Raw genomic sequence first — 15,913 nt, 5'->3', positions numbered from 1 at the left:
GCCGCTGAGCTACGCAATATGCATTTCTTTCGCTGCTCTACTCTAGTCTCGTAATGCTTGCCTCGTAGAAACCCTCCCTCATCTGTGCCCATTTATCATCTACATCTCTCTCCCACCTCCTCTCCCATCTCGCCCTTACTACCGTTAAGCTTTCCAACGCCACATCTTCTATCCCATCCACAGTCCACACCATTACTTGACTTGAAAAGAGATCACCAGACCGCCTCCCCGCACACCATATTCAAGCTTGAGAACCCGACCAAACAAAACTGTCCGATATATATATGCTTAGTAGAAGCGTATCTAGTATAAAGTCTACATTCAATGTATTAGCTTCCTTATGAAATGCTTCATCTCTTGTTTGTGCCAATTTCTCTCCCGTCCCGAAACAAAGTAGATCAGGTGTCCACGAACAGTGCCCATCTTCACTATCTTTTCCTCGGCATGAATAATCCCAAACTCTTCCGCAGATGGAGAGAAAGATTCGGAAAGCAGATGGCGCTTCTCAGCCGACTGTTCCATCAGAGCTGAAACTAGCCCACCGCTTAAACTAGTGAAGACGTCGAGCTGGTGGAGCACACGAAGTCGATTCTGGACCCATTGCTCCGCTGTCAGTGCCTCGTATTGCGCGTTTGCATACTTGGAAGAAGGGCGCAGCAAGTGACTATGCAGGATGGATACGGAGTCCCTAGGGATGCTCCATAGAGCATCCACCAAGGACATCTTCATCGCTCCCATATCCTCGATACCGTCGAGCACTTCCCATGACTCGGTTGAAAAAGCAAATGGCTTTGTACGGTAGGTTTCTCCAAACTCGATGATATCGCACTTGTCTCGCTTCCTGCGGTAGAAATTCAAGATTATGGACCGAGGTTGCGGGCGTAACAATGCTATCGGTGTGTCGATGCGTGGACCGAAGCTCATCGCGTATCTAGGGATTGTCCAGTCCTTTTTGTTTGTAGCTTCTGCATCGTCAAGGAAGCTTTTAGGCAAGGCATGGAAGATGCCGCCTATTTGTAGGCCTTTGAGAAGGGTAGTGGAGAACTCCTGGCAATTATTCGAGCGCAGATCCCAGTCCAAGCGGTTTCCCGTATCCGCCAATACTTTGGCAAAATGCTTGAGATATATGTTGATTTCTTGGCCAAAAGTGGCCTCGATGGCATCAAGGATCGGTTGCGAGAGCTCGTGCAATTGCTTTCGGGCTCGGCCAACCCAACCAACAGCTGTCGCGTTAACTCGGAAAGCAGACTTGGCGTTTAACAGGGCCCTGATTATCTCCTTTTCGCCCTCGGAAAAACGCGCATTGTGTCCGGAAAAGGCGCCGCCACACACCTTCTTCCCGCTCGCAAGGAAGCGGCGGTTCTTTTCAGGCTTGTACAGGGTTTCGAGCACGCGTTTGCCGGAATTCTTGTCATCGTACATGTAGCCTGTGAAAGCTGTGCCCTCAGATGCAGCTGTTGCATCCCTTTCTGATGAAATTATCTGTATTTGAGGTGGTCCGAAGCGCAATGAGGGTAAGGGGCGACAGGAGATTTGTGCATTACGAATCCTATGGGAACAATGTTAGCATTACTACAATACGATCTCTGCTGGGTCTTACGGTCGCAAGCCATTTTCAATCATGAGAGGCCCCATGGTAAGAGCGAAATGAATTGGCCCCGCATTTGCAAAGTGGGATGGATCCACAAGCTTGTACGCCGTCTTCTTCAAGTGTGGCCGAGTTGATCCACCTTTCGCAAATTCCATATCCCGCAATCGCGCTCTGAAATTGGACAAGCCTCAAAGGATGTCAAGGTGAAAGAACCATGAAACTTTGTTGAACAACATACCCTTGATCCCTACTCTAGAGTGAATGACCTTGCGACAATGCTGCCGTTTACACTGCTCTAGTCTATCTGTGTTGGTGACGCACGCGACGCACAATCGTACAGGTGGCCGAAGGTCATCGAGAAGTGCCGTGCCGTCAACAGCGTTGCCTTTTTTATCCTCAATGTACAGATTCGAGATCGAGCTAAGGAGTATGCACCTTTAGTAACGCCGTAAGACATTTCAAAAGCACGTGTATACTGACCTCTTGCAGCCTTGCTCGCATTCGTAGTAGAAGTATTCCCGTAGGGGTTCTTCGCATATCTCACAACGCATTTCGCGGAACAAGATCGGTGTGTCGCCTGGGATTGATAGCACCTCGCCTCGCAGCTCGGTTAGTGTTCTACTTGTTTCAGGCTTTTTAGTAGTGACACACCATGTGGATCGTGGTTTTGCCTCCCAATGGTCGGGTCATCCATGCTGTCATGTAGGACGTCGATATCTAGAAGCCCTGCCTGACGTTAAGTTTATCCTGCTTATACCGCGGATGTTTGTCTACCTAGCGCTTGGAGTAGGTATCGGCCGCGGCTTTCCTCGTAGTCAGACTTCAAATGAGCTGCAAGTGATATTTAGTTCTTTCATTATCCTGTGCTGAATCCGCACGATTGCACTCACTCTTAGCAAGTTCGATCGAACGACTGTATAATTGGGCCGAGTTAAAAGTCTCGTCGCCCTCCACGTAAGGGGCTATAGCTCTTTCAGCAACCAATCGCTTCTATTACCAAGATACAAAAACCGTACTTAAGAGCGTACAAAATTGTTTGAAGTTATGACCGCTAATGTCGGCGATATCGCGCTCGTAAGGAGTTGGACTAGGTTGGTGCTGTTCGATCTCTTGGAAAGCTAAGACTACCTCGCATATCTCGCGATCAAGGCCTTTCCAGTACACGGTGGCCAGTAGGTCGAGGATCTGATCGACAGTGGCATCTTGGGCGCTATCGGTCGGAGCGCTAGGAGAAGAAGTGCGATTCATTCTGCTACCCAACAAGAGGAGCTACCAGTTGAATCTCGGAGACACGGGATCTTTCAACGATCCATGATGCAATGCCAAGAATTTAGGCAGCAATGGTAGCACAGACATACCCCGCCTTGGCCACGTGACGGAATGTTTGTCTTCAGCTGGAGGTGTGTAGCGCTATGAGTCGAACCATACCTACACTATTACTTCACACTTCAAAATGCCCAAATCCAGAGATGAACTGAATAAACGTCTTGGTAGTTTGCTACATTTGCGCAGATCTACAGCCAGATCTACGATCGCCGACAGTGCTGGAGCAGTAGCCTCAACGTCCAACAGTGTATCGCAATCCACCGAGAGTACTTCGAATTCAATTGCCTTCTCGAGAGTGCTCAAATTGCTCAAGGATATTGATATATCAGGCGAGATCGCCGAAGGACGTAGGTCCACCTAGCTGGTACATGTTGTGTCTGAAACTAACAGCCCCAAGTCGAGAACCCCCTAGTGGACTACATTGGCAGAATCGAAAGTTATGCTAATCATCGTCTCCCACACCAGCTGGACGCATTCGAAATGTAACTTCCCGATGCAGTTGAAATGTTTTCGTCGTAGACTCAGACGCGTACAGTTTCGAGACTCAATGGCAACATGTCAGTCTTGCTGCCGAATTCGCTAAATACGTACACAAGATCAATGAGCCCTCGCTAGATACAGCTTACAGTTCTGGCAATCTTCTCGGAAGCATGAGGTCTTTCTGTATGCATACGACAACTATTGATCAGCGAACTACACATGTGGTTGCCCTTCGTGCCACTAGGAGGTTGATGGAATGGGCGGTGAACAGCAACGTAGACCCAGTGGAGTGTGGAGAGCTCGGGGCTGGGCTACAGTGCCATCGTGGTCTCCTCAGGGTGGCAAGGAACATGCAATCCTCGATAGCGAGCGAACTGGCAAGAGCGCTAAACAAGCAAAGCGCGCAAGAAGCGACAATACTTTTCACTGGCCACTCTAGTGGTGGTGCAATTGCACAATTTATCTTTGCGTATATGCATGGAGACTCTCCCCCTTTAGCTATATTGAAATCAGGCAAGTAACCTCCGCGCTTGAACAAATTCTTAACTAACTGGTTGCTTTCTGAGCAGACGATCGTATCACCAGCATCGATTGCGTCACATTTGGATGTCCACCCATATCCAAGCCTGCGATGCCACGGCCTTCAACAAAATGCTCGATGTTTGTATCGTTCATCAACGAAGGAGATCCTGCTGCTCTCGCCCAACAAAGCTACATGAGAAGCCTCATCGAAGCGTGGACGAAACCTATCACTAACGATAACTGGCCCATTCCTTCGCCTTATTACGTCCCCAGCGGCGATCAGGTAGCTCTGAGATGCGAGGTCGACGAGAATGGTAACGTCGAGGCTGTTTCAGCGTTGCTGGTTGATGTTGAAACACTGGGAACTGTACTCTTCGGCGACCTCGCTATGCACAGCATGAGTATTTACGAGAGTCGGATTCATCGCATCTTGGATCAGGCTTCGATTCCTCGAAACCCGTTCCAAGACCCGCATTGAACAGCGGATTTTCCAGTTGAATAGTTCGAAATGAATTCCATAACTGTCACCCAGAGGCAAACTAGATAATTTTCATCCAGGGTAATCTAGTAGCAGTAGCTACATAGTTTCTTGCGATATCGAGTTCTGCCTTATGACGAGGTGCTCCTTTTCCGTGTTTCCCGATCTTTGAAACAGGCGCTTCCTTGTTACTTGGATATCTCTCTTAATCTTCATTCTTTCTCCAAATGTCCATAAAACCCAGGTGAGAAGAGTTATAAACAGCAGCGGACAAGAAACTGCTATGTACAAAAACAATCCTGGTTTCCAGACGGTAAATCTTACAGCCTCTTTAGACTCCCGTTGAAACATCGGGGTACTGAAGAGACCGGAGACGAAGGTGCCTGGGAGGAATATCGTCGTAAGCAGAGCAAGAAGCTTCATGCTCCGTGCATCACATTTGGACTCCAGCGCGATCTTCCGGGTTTCCTCTGCGATTGTTTGGGCTGATGCAGAATCGAGAGCAGATATCAAGTTAAACAGCTACAAGCAAAGTCAACATGTAATTCCATGCTAGAGTAGTCTCGATACTCAGAAGGACTAACCGCTTGCTTTTGGGTTTGAATTCGATGCAGAGTGTATTTCAAGTCGAGCGTCTGCATGGCGATACGTCGTTCAATAACATGATTCAATGACAGCAGTTCAGCTTTACTTTTGACGTTCTTCTCTCCTTCTAGGTTGTCGCGGATAAATTGGCCAAACTCCGCGATCACGCCCAACTTCCTGATGTTTGACTCTGTTCTGAGGCCACACCCGCTCATTCTTGCTGACAAGCTCACTAGATCACCGGTTGCCGAGGCCTCAGAGCGGCAGGTCCACTCATGATAACCCGTCCGTACTTCGACTTCTCTAACCCGCTTCTTGACTTCGCCAACTTTAATGTCGATTTCCTTCGAGCTCAATATTGAGCTCATAAGTGCAGGCGCCACCTTCGAGTGAGCAAAATCTTGTATGCATTTGCTTCCCACCAAGTCTTGGAGTGTGTCGAGCTTGTATCGGTCGGCTTCGCAAATCATGCTGGTGACTCCGGTTTCCGCGTCCTGTGACCAAGTGACGGCAAGCTTTGGATGATTACAGAGGAAAAAGATTTCCTCTTCCGTTTCCTCGTCGATAGTAGCGCCTATGCCTGCGTACTGGGTGATGCAGTAGTTCCGCGCGAGTTGGTGTCGGAATGCAACGGAAACCTCATGGAGAAGAACCGGATCAACTTGATTGAGACGCCGTTTCGTATCACGAAGGATCCAGACAACCCTAAATAGACATTTTCTCACGACGGTAATGTCAATCCATTGGTGATTTCCATCAGTCTGGCACAGCCACCCTGTCAGATCTTCTTTGCTGACTTTTCGATATATGGTGACGGTCGCATCGGATTTTCCCTGCTCACTGGTCCAGATCTCGGCAACGGTGATATCCTCGGTTCCGGAAAAGCCAAAATGATCCCAAACAACTTGGGTTCCGCTGAGATAGTGATAAAAAGAAGCCATCTAGTGGAGTGTGAGAGAGTAGGCGTCCAAAACAGGCTGGGCTGACTTTTATATATTGGTGAGTGCTGCATGGCCTGACCAGAAGTTTCTGCCTTCAAGCGAGCCTTGTAGAAGGACTTTCCGGTTGCAGGACGCCGCGGGGCCTCCGAGGCTTCCACGATGGTCAAGGCTGAAGGTCAAACCGCTCGGGATCAAAATCTGGCATCCCACCTGTAGCAGTTGACCATATTGGCTTGCATTCATATATGGGGGGGCTATGGGTATAGTACATTATATGATACTTATGAAGACATGAAGACAGGCGTAAAACAGGCCAGTGCGACTCAGAAAGCCTCTGCAAAGTAGTTATCAGGCTGAGTGCAGCATGTCGCTTGATAGCAGAATGCAGCCTGGCTAATTCTTGCCTAATCAGGCCGTTTATAAATAATACAAGGCTGTAAGCAGGCAGTTCAAGGCAGGGTATAACATTCCTGTTTAAGAGACTAGAATAGTAACGAGATATCTAAAGATCATTCTAATATTTAAAAGGCTTAACTAAGGTTATGTCTAAATAAGATCTATATAGCTAGAACTAAAAATATACTAGTCCTGGAAAGAATATGAAATATACCTAGTAGCTATGGTACGGAGTGTATATATATATTACTTTTAAGGACACATGATACATACGACCATAGGACGCTGGGTCAAGGCTTCCCGTTCGCTCAGCCATATTTAAGCAGCGTACCGGCGGATTAGTAGTTAGGTGGGTGACCACTAGCGAATACTTGCTGTTGTATGTTTTTGTTTTTGCATTTTTTGGCCGAGCCGTGGAAGCTTGGTAAGGGGAAGTTTGGTCTGGAGTGGAAGCATGGCGTACGGGATAGGAAAAGGGGATGAAATGTTTTTGTTAGGTCGGGATAGGAGAATGGGTGTGGCACCGGTGGCATGGGAATGATCACGTCAGCATGGAGGACGCGCCTCTCACGGTGTGGAATTCTCCAGTTATAACGACGTGCGCAAAGACTATTCTGGAGGCCTTCGCGGATGCATACAAAGCTGAACGGGCATGTGCGACGAGCCCTTAAATCCAGAGAATTCCCCATCGCAAGAGCGCACTTGAGCCCGCAGGCACAGTTATCGCATTAATAACAGGGCACCGTCAACCTACCTAGGTACCGCTGCGCATGCGTCGCTGCACACACTCAATTCCTCAACGCAAAAATGGTCTCAAAGGCGATGCTACACTCCCTTCTACAAAAACAGCTATCCTATTCTCCCGAGCCAGGACCGCTGCATACATTCCGCGATGCGACCTGGCGACCCTCAAGCACCCCTGTGCTGCCTGATCCAATCGCACCTGCCGTGGCCCCTCTCAACTCGCTCCACCTCCTCACCTGGAATATCGACTTCATGGCATCGCGTCCCCGCGAGCGAATGGCGTCGGCTCTGAGGTACCTAGAGCAACTGGTCGCCGACATACCCTCGTCGTCTGCGGTGGTGATCTTCTTGCAGGAGATAATGGAGTCTGAGAACGTCGGGGAGCAAGACGCCAACGACCTCAGCCAAATAGCAAACGCGCCGTGGATCCAACAGAAGTTCAACGTTACGGATATCGGCTCTGGCGAATGGGACTCGCCGTACGGCCAGGTCGCGCTGGTTGATCGCCGTTTGGCCGTTGCTCGTGTGTCGCGCTTGCGTTTCGTGAGCGAGTATCAGCGCGTTGCGCTTTTTGTGGACGTCTGTCTTTGTTCTTCTTCTTCTGGAGACGCGAAGTATCTGCGACTTTGCAATGTCCATCTCGACTCTAGCTATGGCACCATGCGTCCGGTGCAGTGGAAAGCGCTGGCCAAGCACCTGCAGAGCGGTGCAGAAGGCGTTGCAGCAAGCATTCTTGCCGGCGATTGCAATGCGAATCAGCCGCGGGATAGGACGGAGCCACAAGATAATGGCTTCAAAGATGCGTACCTTGAGTTGGGGAGGGGGGAAGGAGATGAAGAGGGGGCGACTTGGGGCTTCCAGAGCCTCAGTTGGGAGAGATGGGGTCGGCAACGCCTTGATAAGGAAGTTTTCTGGGGGGACGTGCGAGTGAGGAAGCTGGATAGGATGGGCGTCGGTGTTCAAGTCGAGGACGAAGCGGCTAGATCAGAGATAAAGAGCCTGGGAGAACTCCCGTTTGTAACGGACCACTATGGGTTGATGGGCGACTTTGAAGTTCAAGACGGATTGAGGACGGTCACGAGCGACTGAGCGGAAAGAACACACGATGTAAGTGTCATGCTATTTATCTATGCTTTTCTATGCAGTGTGGAAGCCCCCTGACCGGACCTAGCGCCGAAAATGCAGGCAGCGCGCAATGCTCAGATCGGCTCCTTCATTCATGCCGCCACGTCCTGCTCGAAGAACGGATAGTCCACGTAGCCCTTGGATGGCGGATCGGCCCCGTAAAAGGTCGATCGATCGTACTGGTTCAACCGCAGGCCCTCGGCCAGTCGCTTCGGAAGATCCGGGTTCGCGATGAACCAGCGACCAAAGATGATGAGGTCGGCGTCGCTAGACTCCACCTTGGGCAGGGCATTGTCTCTCGTAAAGCCACCCGCGGCGATGAACTTGACGCCCCCTTTCCTCAGGATGTTGCGGAAGTTGACGAGATTGTTCGTCTTCGGCTTGATGGTCGCCTCGGCTTCGACGCCGTGAGAGGAGTTGGTGTACGCGGAGAGGGCATCCATCTTCGCCTTCTCGTCCAGGACCTCGTCGAAGCGCGGCTCAACCCTGTTTCAGCGTCAGTCGTGTGTTTTTCGATGTTCATGTGGCCGCTTACATGTGCACGTATGCCGGCCTCACGTCCTCCGGCAGGGTCGCAATCTTCTCGCACAGGTATTCCCAATGCTCGTTCGGATTGCTGTCTTTCGTGTCCTGGAAGTAGTTGTACGGGCTCAAGCGGATGCCGACGCGATCAGGACCAATGGCCTTGCTCGTCTCCTGGATCACCTCCAGCGGGAGTCGGCACCGGTTCTCCACCGATCCGCCGTACTCGTCGGTCCTCTTATTCACGTTGTCGTGCAGAAACTGGTCAATCAAATAGCCGTTTGCGCCGTGGATCTCGATGCCATCGAAGCCAGCTGCGATTGCATTCTTCGCGGCAATACCCCAGTCCTTGACCGTTTGATTGATCTCCTCGATCGTCATGGGCCGCGGCGGGTGGTCTGCGCAGGGCGTGCCGTCTGCCCAGTTCCCGGTCATGGGAATATCGCTCGAGCTGACGGGCTGCTGGCCGCCGCGGAATGAGGGCGGCGATGCACGGCCGGTGAACCAGAGCTGGCAGAAGATGTAGCCACCCTTCGCGTGCACGGCATCCGTGACCCTCTTCCAGCCCGCAATTTGCGACTCGGTGAAGATGCCCGGTGCACCTGGGTACCCTCCGGCCTGGAGTCTTTGTCAGTTCATCGCCGGATAGGCGCGATTGTTGGAGACCCACGTATTTGCAAATGTCGGTAGCTTCGGTCAGCTGGAGGCCGCCCTTGTTTGCGCGCTGGCCGTAATACTCGACATTGAGGTCGTTCGGTACTGTGACACCATCGCTCTCCTTGGTACTTCGCATGCGCGTCAAGGGAGCCTGCACTATCCGGTGCTCGAGATTCAGCGGCCCCAGCTTGAAGGGCGTGAAGAGGGCGGTGTCTCTCAGGGGCTTGAAGCCCGGCGGGGTGTCTGCTTTCGGCATACTGGCAAACGTTCGTACGACAAGCTCTCCACGACAAGTGAATGCAGAACGAGGGGAATTGAAGCTGGAGCACAAAAGTCCAAAAAGTTTCGAGCAGGGCATGTCCCCGGCCATGGGTCTGCTATTGTACCTGCGCTAATGTGGTCGCCCACAGCCGTCCGCTCTGCAAATCCCATGGTCGGGAGTGGTGTCGCAGAAATGGGGGTACGGCTATGCGTTCCCCGGTGCGACAAAGGCGTCCATAAAATGTGAACGAGGTGCAGAGTGCATCTTCGCGATGTGTGCGTGGCGTTGCAAGAGTGGGGTTCCCCGATGCGGCGAATCGGGTGGCTGCAGGTCGCTGATCGCGCCTGGGCCAATCAGCGCCCGCCATTTGCCTGTGCCGCATGCACCCGCGCGCTGACGGAGGGCCTTTCAACGTGGTCTTCAGCAGTCACTGAGCTCTTCTTTGCTATCTTCTCTTCGTCTTCCTGGCCTGCGTTCCCGGTTTCTTATTTTCTTGTTTCTAGTGCGGGTGTCGAACACATTGTCCATAATGACCCTGCCAAAGCCGCCTAAAACGGCGGCGGATCCACCGCGGGCGCTTTCGGCTGCCGACGCTCTCACACCGCTCATCGAGTCGACATACACTTCCCCAGCAATCACCTGCTATATCAACGGGAGGAGAACAGTTATTGACAATCCTAATCCACACTGGACGCTTCTCGACTATGTCCGCGCGCAGCCGAATCTCAAGGGCACGAAGCTGGGATGTGGCGAAGGTGGATGCGGCGCGTGCACAGTCGTGCTCCAGGTTCCAGATGCACAGTCAGGGAAGAGGAGGATAAAGCATCTTGCCGTGAACGCGTGTCTGTTTCCTTTGCTCGGCATCGATGGCAAGCATGTCATTACCGTTGAAGGCATCGGCAGCGTGGAGAAGCCGCATCCCCTCCAGGAGAGGGTTGCGAAACTCCACGGCAGTCAGTGCGGCTTCTGCACGCCAGGTATCATCATGAGCCTTTACGCAATGGTCAGAAATGCCTATGACCCGGACACCAAGAAGTTCAACTTGAGCGAGCGCGACATCGAGATGGAGGGCCACCTGGATGGTAACCTCTGCCGGTGTACGGGCTACAAGCCGATTCTGAAGGCTGCGAAGACTTTTGTTACCGAGGATCTCAGGGGTCAGTTGGCCGAAGAGTCAGCTGGAGAAGAGGATGCGAAACTGGAAAAGGAAATCGTTGACCTGGTTCGTAACGGATGTGGGGGGCCTTCTAAGGTGTCGTGCGGACGCCCCGGTGGCTGCTGTCGGGATGTACCCTCGGATAGCAGTTCAGCTGAGAGCAAATCATCCGCCTCTACGCCTCCAACCGAGCCTTCCACTGCAGCGGACGATGAGCATATACCCGCTATCGTCGGCGCGAAGAAGAATCCGGAGCAAGATCCTGCTGTCAGTGGTGCAACCTACGCGAAACCTCTGAAGAGCAAAGAGAACGAGAGCGCGGCTGGCGAGGTAAAAACAACGACTTCTCTTGAAGCTCCAGTTGCAGGTTCAGAGAAGGGTGTACCCCATATTCAATTTCAAGAGTATGCTCCCGGGACCGAGCTTATCTTTCCCTCAGCCCTGTGGAAGTATGAGCCTCAACCTTTGTGCTACGGCAACGAGAGGAAAATATGGTTCAGGCCTACGAGGCTAGAGCAGCTTGTCCAACTCAAAGACGCATATCCCTCCGCGAAGCTCGTGGGCGGCGCGAGCGAGGTCCAAGTCGAGGTCCGCTTCAAGAACTCGGACTTCGCAGTATCAGTTTATGTGTCTGATATCCCGGAGCTGAAGCAGACGAAAATGCCGCTGGAGGCAGAGCTGGAGACTGCGAAAGAGCTCGTCGTTGCTGCCAACACTCCGCTTACGGAGTTAGAGGCTATTTGCAAAGAGGTCTACGCCAAACTCGGTAAACGCGCTATGGTTCTGGAAGCCCTGCGAAAGCAGCTGCGATACTTCGCAGGTCGGCAGATTCGCAACGTCGCGTCGCTCGCCGGAAACATTGCTACGGCGTCTCCGATCTCTGATGCGAATCCCGTATTGATGGCTGCTGGGGCCACGCTGGAAGCAGTCAACAAGTCGAAGGGGACCATCGATCTCCCAATGCCAAAGTTCTTCATTGCCTATCGAACTACGTCCCTGCCGCCAGATGCTATTCTGAGTCGCGTTAGGATCCCATTGCCCGGGCCAGACGTACGTCAAGTGTTGAAAGCCTACAAGCAGGCGAAGAGGAAGGACGACGATATCGCAATCGTCACTGCAGCTTTCAGGGTCAGACTTGATCCAGAAGGTCTGGTTGAAGACGTATCCCTGGTTTACGGTGGCATGGCTCCGACAACAAAGGAATCCCTCAAGACGCAAGAAGCTTTGCGGGGTAGGCCGTGGTTCTCCTCCGAGACGCTGGATATTGCGTTGGTCGCTTTGCTGCAAGATTACGATCTCTCGTTTAGCGTCCCCGGCGGAATGGCCGATTACCGCAAGACGCTGACACTGTCGCTGTTTTTCCGATTCTGGCATGAATCTGCCGCTGAGCTTGGGCTTGGCGATGTGGATGAAGAAGTCGCCAACGAGATCCATCGTGCCATATCCACTGGTTCTCGCGATGACTACAATCCATACGAGCAGCGCATAGTCGGCAAGCAGATTGCGCATCTCTCTGCCCTCAAGCAGTGCACGGGCGAAGCGGAATACATCGATGACATGCCTCGCCAGGACCGTGAGCTCTTCGGAGGTCTGGTTCTCTCATTGAAAGCCCATGCGAAGCTCATCAGCGTAGACTTCGAGCCCGCACTAGCTATGCCTGGAGTGGTGGGTTACATCGACAAGACCAGTCTCCCGAAGGAAGCAAACATTTGGGGATCTATCCGGAAGGACGAGCCATTTTTCGCCGATGGAGAAGTCCTCCACGACGGACAGGTTATCGGCATGGTGTACGCCGAGTCCACCCTAGAAGCTCAGGCTGCTGCGAAAGCTGTCAAGGTGGAGTACGAACCGCTACCCGCTATCCTGACGATCGACGAAGCGATCGAAGCCAAGAGCTTCTTTGCACACGGCAAGGTTCTGAGAAAAGGTCTCGCTATCGATGACAAAATGGACAAGGCTTTCGCACAGTGCGACCGCATCTTCGAAGGCCAGACGAGGATGGGTGGCCAGGAGCATTTCTACCTGGAGACTAACGCGGCGCTCGTGATACCGTCTGGGGAAGACGGATGCATGGAGGTGTGGTCATCCACCCAGAACACCATGGAGACGCAAGAGTTCGTGTCTGCTGTAACAGGGGTACCAAGCAACCGCATCAATGCTCGTGTCAAGCGCATGGGTGGTGGCTTTGGAGGCAAGGAGTCAAGAAGTGTTCCTTTCGCTTGCTACCTCGCCATCGCAGCCAAGAAGGAGAAGAGACCTATGCGACTCATGCTCAACCGCGACGAGGACATGCTTCTCAGTGGTCAGCGGCATCCGGTTCAGGCGCGATGGAAAGTGGGTGTATCGAAAGAGGGCAAACTACTCGCGCTTGATGCAGACGTGTACGACAATGCAGGATTCTCCCAGGACATGAGCGGAGCAGTCATGGACCGTTGTCTCACCCACTTCGATAACTCGTACGAATGCCCGCACGTCTTCCTCCGAGGGCACGTGTGCAAGACCAACATCCACAGTAACACAGCGTACAGAGGCTTCGGCGCGCCTCAGGGCATGTACTTCGCCGAAACTGTACTGTACAACATTGCGGAAGGCCTCGGCATGGACATTGACGAGCTGCGATTGAAGAACCTATACAAGGTTGGCGAACACACTCCTTTCTTACAAAAGATCGACGGAGACTGGCACGTGCCACTTCTTCTAGAGCAGCTGCAACGGTCATCCGGGTACGATAAGAGGAAAGCTGCCGTAGCAGAGTTCAACGCTAAGAATCGCTGGAAGAAGCGAGGCATCTGTCTTATCCCTACGAAGTTTGGACTCAGCTTTGCGACCGCGCTGCATCTCAACCAAGCCAGTGCCTACATCAAAATCTATCATGACGGCAGCGTGCTGCTGCACCATGGAGGAACAGAAATGGGCCAAGGCCTATACACGAAGATGTGCCAAATCGCGGCGCAGGAGCTCGGCACGCCACTCGATGCGATTTTCACACAGGACAGCCAGACATATCAAATCGCCAACGCTTCGCCCACCGCCGCGTCGTCTGGCTCCGACCTCAACGGCATGGCGGTGAAGAACGCGTGTGATCAGCTCAACGAGCGCTTGAAGCCATATCGTGAGAAGCTCGGCAAAGACGCACCGCTCAAGGCAATTGCGCACGCGGCGTATCTCGACCGGGTCAATTTGGCAGCTAATGGCTTTTGGAAGATGCCCCGCATAGGGTATCAGTGGGGCAACTTTGATGTCGAGACCGTCAAGCCGATGTACTACTACTTTACTCAAGGGGCGGGGGTGTCGGAAGTTGAGGTTGACCTACTGACGGGTGATCACACTGTGTTGAGGACGGATTTGATGATGGTAAGTCCCCGTCTTGCACCTTTCAACTCAATACTGACGCCAGCCCAGGACGTCGGCAACTCCATCAATCCCGCAATCGACTACGGTCAAATCGAGGGCGCCTTCGTCCAAGGACAAGGCCTCTTCACCATCGAAGAGACCCTCTGGACACGCACCGGCGAACTCTTCACCCGTGGACCAGGGACCTACAAGATCCCCGGCTTCAGCGACATCCCGCAAGTCTTCAACGTCAGTTTGCTGCGTCACGACAACGATGGTAAGCCTCTATCGTGGAATCATCTTCGGAGCGTGCAGAGTAGCAAGGGCATCGGCGAACCGCCCTTGTTCTTGGGAAGCACGGTGTTCTTTGCGCTAAGGGAGGCGGTCAAGGCCGCGAGGCAGATGAATGGGCAGAGTATTGTGGGTGGACTGGGCGAGGAGGCATGGAAGCTGGATAGTCCGGCGACGGCGGAAAGGTTGAGGTTGGCGGTGGGGGATGATTTGGTGAGGAGGGCGGAGGTTAGGCGCAAGGAGGGGGAGACGGACTTCTTTGTTGCGGTTGCGTAGAGCTTGGATCACTTGCGAATGGGATTTATCGGGGAGTTGGCATTAAGGAGGAAATAGCTATACAAAATGGGAGCCAGGTGGTCACGTGAACTAGTAACCAGACCCGGCAATGGGATTCGATCAAGTCGATACCTCGCCTTGCTACCTCATCTTCTTTTTGTCCATTCCTTGCTTTCAGCGTTTCGGTACTCACGTTCTGTTTCAAGGTTCCAAGGTTGGGTCAACATCACGTGATTCTGGGAATTTCTCACTTGAACAGCGTTCGCATCGCATCTCGATCCATTCCAACTCGAAAGTAACCTTGCTCTGTCATCCAAAATCACTGCTTTCAACCTGTCCCATATCGCATCCTTCCCTCATCTTTCATGAGTAACAATGCCGACGGCGATGTGTCAAGCCGCCATCGGCTCGCGACTGCCGCTACACACACATCTCACACCAAATCCATGCATCTATCCATCCAACGGTCCTCTGCACCAATCCAGCCACAGCGCCGTCCGCCGCGTCCACCTTCCAGATCGCGGCAAGAGAGTGTTACCCCACCCTTATCTTCGCCCTTCCCCACTTTTGCCGTTGCCGCTCGAGACAGACGATCGGCTGGGCTAGTCCTGCTAAACCTACCCCGCTTTGGCTGTACTACGATGCAACCTCGATAAGACGGATCGGAATAGACTACCGATGATATCTTAATCCCGGTAGCGGCAGACAGCGCTCTAATCCGTAGCCTCGCTTCGCTTCGCTTCGGAGCCGCTTCCGAACCGACTGCGCTGACCACGCTGGCTTGACCCCCATTATACAGTGCGGTACGCACTCCACATTCGCGTCCTGTTCCCCCAACCTTCAATCGTGCTTGTTCAAGGCTACCGTTGCGTACTGTGCGTACGGCGACCGACGACTTGACAGGCTAATTGGCAGCTGCAGTTCTGACTATGGCTACGACGGCAACGGCGACGGCAGCGTCAATGCCCCGCGAACGCGGACGAAAGAGAAAGGATGCCAGCGGTAATGCGAATGCGAAGAATGGAGAAAAGCGTTTTGTCTGCCGGAACGAGGGGTGCGAGCGCAGTTTCACCCGCGCTGAGCATTTGCAGAGGCATTTGCTGAATCATTCTATGGGGGACTTTACGTGTGCGAGGTGTAGGGCGCATTTTAAGAGGAGGGATCTGTTGGGTAAGTTTGAATTTGGGAGACTAGTTTCTTTTTCCTTAGTACTAGGGGAATGGAGTGG

General features: G+C 52.7%; 6 protein-coding genes across 6 annotated transcripts; 3 read left to right on the top strand and 3 right to left on the bottom strand.

Moving 5' to 3' along the window:
• Positions 1 to 11: 11 nt before the first annotated feature.
• BU26DRAFT_601100 (uncharacterized protein) lies at positions 12 to 2,858 on the bottom strand. The gene is made up of 8 exons (XM_033835239.1): positions 2,608 to 2,858; positions 2,482 to 2,553; positions 2,366 to 2,422; positions 2,243 to 2,317; positions 2,072 to 2,189; positions 1,830 to 2,011; positions 1,601 to 1,778; positions 12 to 1,549 (listed from the first exon to the last, which is right to left on the bottom strand). The coding sequence occupies exons 1-8, from the start codon at positions 2,837 to 2,839 to the stop codon at positions 322 to 324; spliced, it is 2,142 nt and encodes a 713-aa protein (XP_033687879.1). The 5' UTR covers positions 2,840 to 2,858; the 3' UTR covers positions 12 to 321.
• A 175-nt stretch (positions 2,859 to 3,033) lies between these two features.
• Positions 3,034 to 4,392, top strand: BU26DRAFT_547513 (alpha/beta-hydrolase; the record flags this gene model as incomplete). The annotated part of the gene is made up of 4 exons (XM_033831886.1): positions 3,034 to 3,264; positions 3,315 to 3,399; positions 3,453 to 3,910; positions 3,967 to 4,392. Coding segments are annotated over exons 1-4 (1,188 nt in total), but the record flags the coding sequence as incomplete, so codon positions are not given.
• Positions 4,393 to 4,496: 104 nt separating this feature from the next.
• On the bottom strand, positions 4,497 to 5,923 carry BU26DRAFT_601098 (uncharacterized protein; the record flags this gene model as incomplete). The annotated part of the gene is made up of 2 exons (XM_033835238.1): positions 4,497 to 4,919; positions 4,982 to 5,923. 2 exons carry the CDS (start codon positions 5,921 to 5,923, stop codon positions 4,497 to 4,499), a joined length of 1,365 nt encoding a protein of 454 aa, XP_033687877.1.
• Positions 5,924 to 6,906: 983 nt separating this feature from the next.
• On the top strand, positions 6,907 to 8,372 carry BU26DRAFT_210863 (uncharacterized protein). The gene is made up of 2 exons (XM_033820643.1): positions 6,907 to 8,170; positions 8,235 to 8,372. The coding sequence occupies exon 1, from the start codon at positions 7,127 to 7,129 to the stop codon at positions 8,150 to 8,152; it is 1,026 nt and encodes a 341-aa protein (XP_033687876.1). The 5' UTR covers positions 6,907 to 7,126; the 3' UTR covers positions 8,153 to 8,170; positions 8,235 to 8,372.
• On the bottom strand, positions 8,281 to 9,623 carry BU26DRAFT_501157 (FMN-linked oxidoreductase; the record flags this gene model as incomplete). The annotated part of the gene is made up of 3 exons (XM_033826550.1): positions 8,281 to 8,674; positions 8,724 to 9,328; positions 9,381 to 9,623. The coding sequence occupies 3 exons, from the start codon at positions 9,621 to 9,623 to the stop codon at positions 8,281 to 8,283; spliced, it is 1,242 nt and encodes a 413-aa protein (XP_033687875.1).
• A 535-nt stretch (positions 9,624 to 10,158) lies between these two features.
• On the top strand, positions 10,159 to 14,685 carry BU26DRAFT_420424 (uncharacterized protein; the record flags this gene model as incomplete). The annotated part of the gene is made up of 2 exons (XM_033823361.1): positions 10,159 to 14,139; positions 14,188 to 14,685. The coding sequence occupies 2 exons, from the start codon at positions 10,159 to 10,161 to the stop codon at positions 14,683 to 14,685; spliced, it is 4,479 nt and encodes a 1,492-aa protein (XP_033687874.1).
• Positions 14,686 to 15,913: the final 1,228 nt, after the last annotated feature.

The sequence above is a fragment of the Trematosphaeria pertusa genome (genome assembly GCF_010094035.1).
Source record: "Trematosphaeria pertusa strain CBS 122368 unplaced genomic scaffold BU26scaffold_3, whole genome shotgun sequence".
NCBI lineage: Eukaryota > Fungi > Ascomycota > Dothideomycetes > Pleosporales > Trematosphaeriaceae > Trematosphaeria > Trematosphaeria pertusa.
This window is presented reverse-complemented; position numbering and strand designations above follow the sequence as displayed.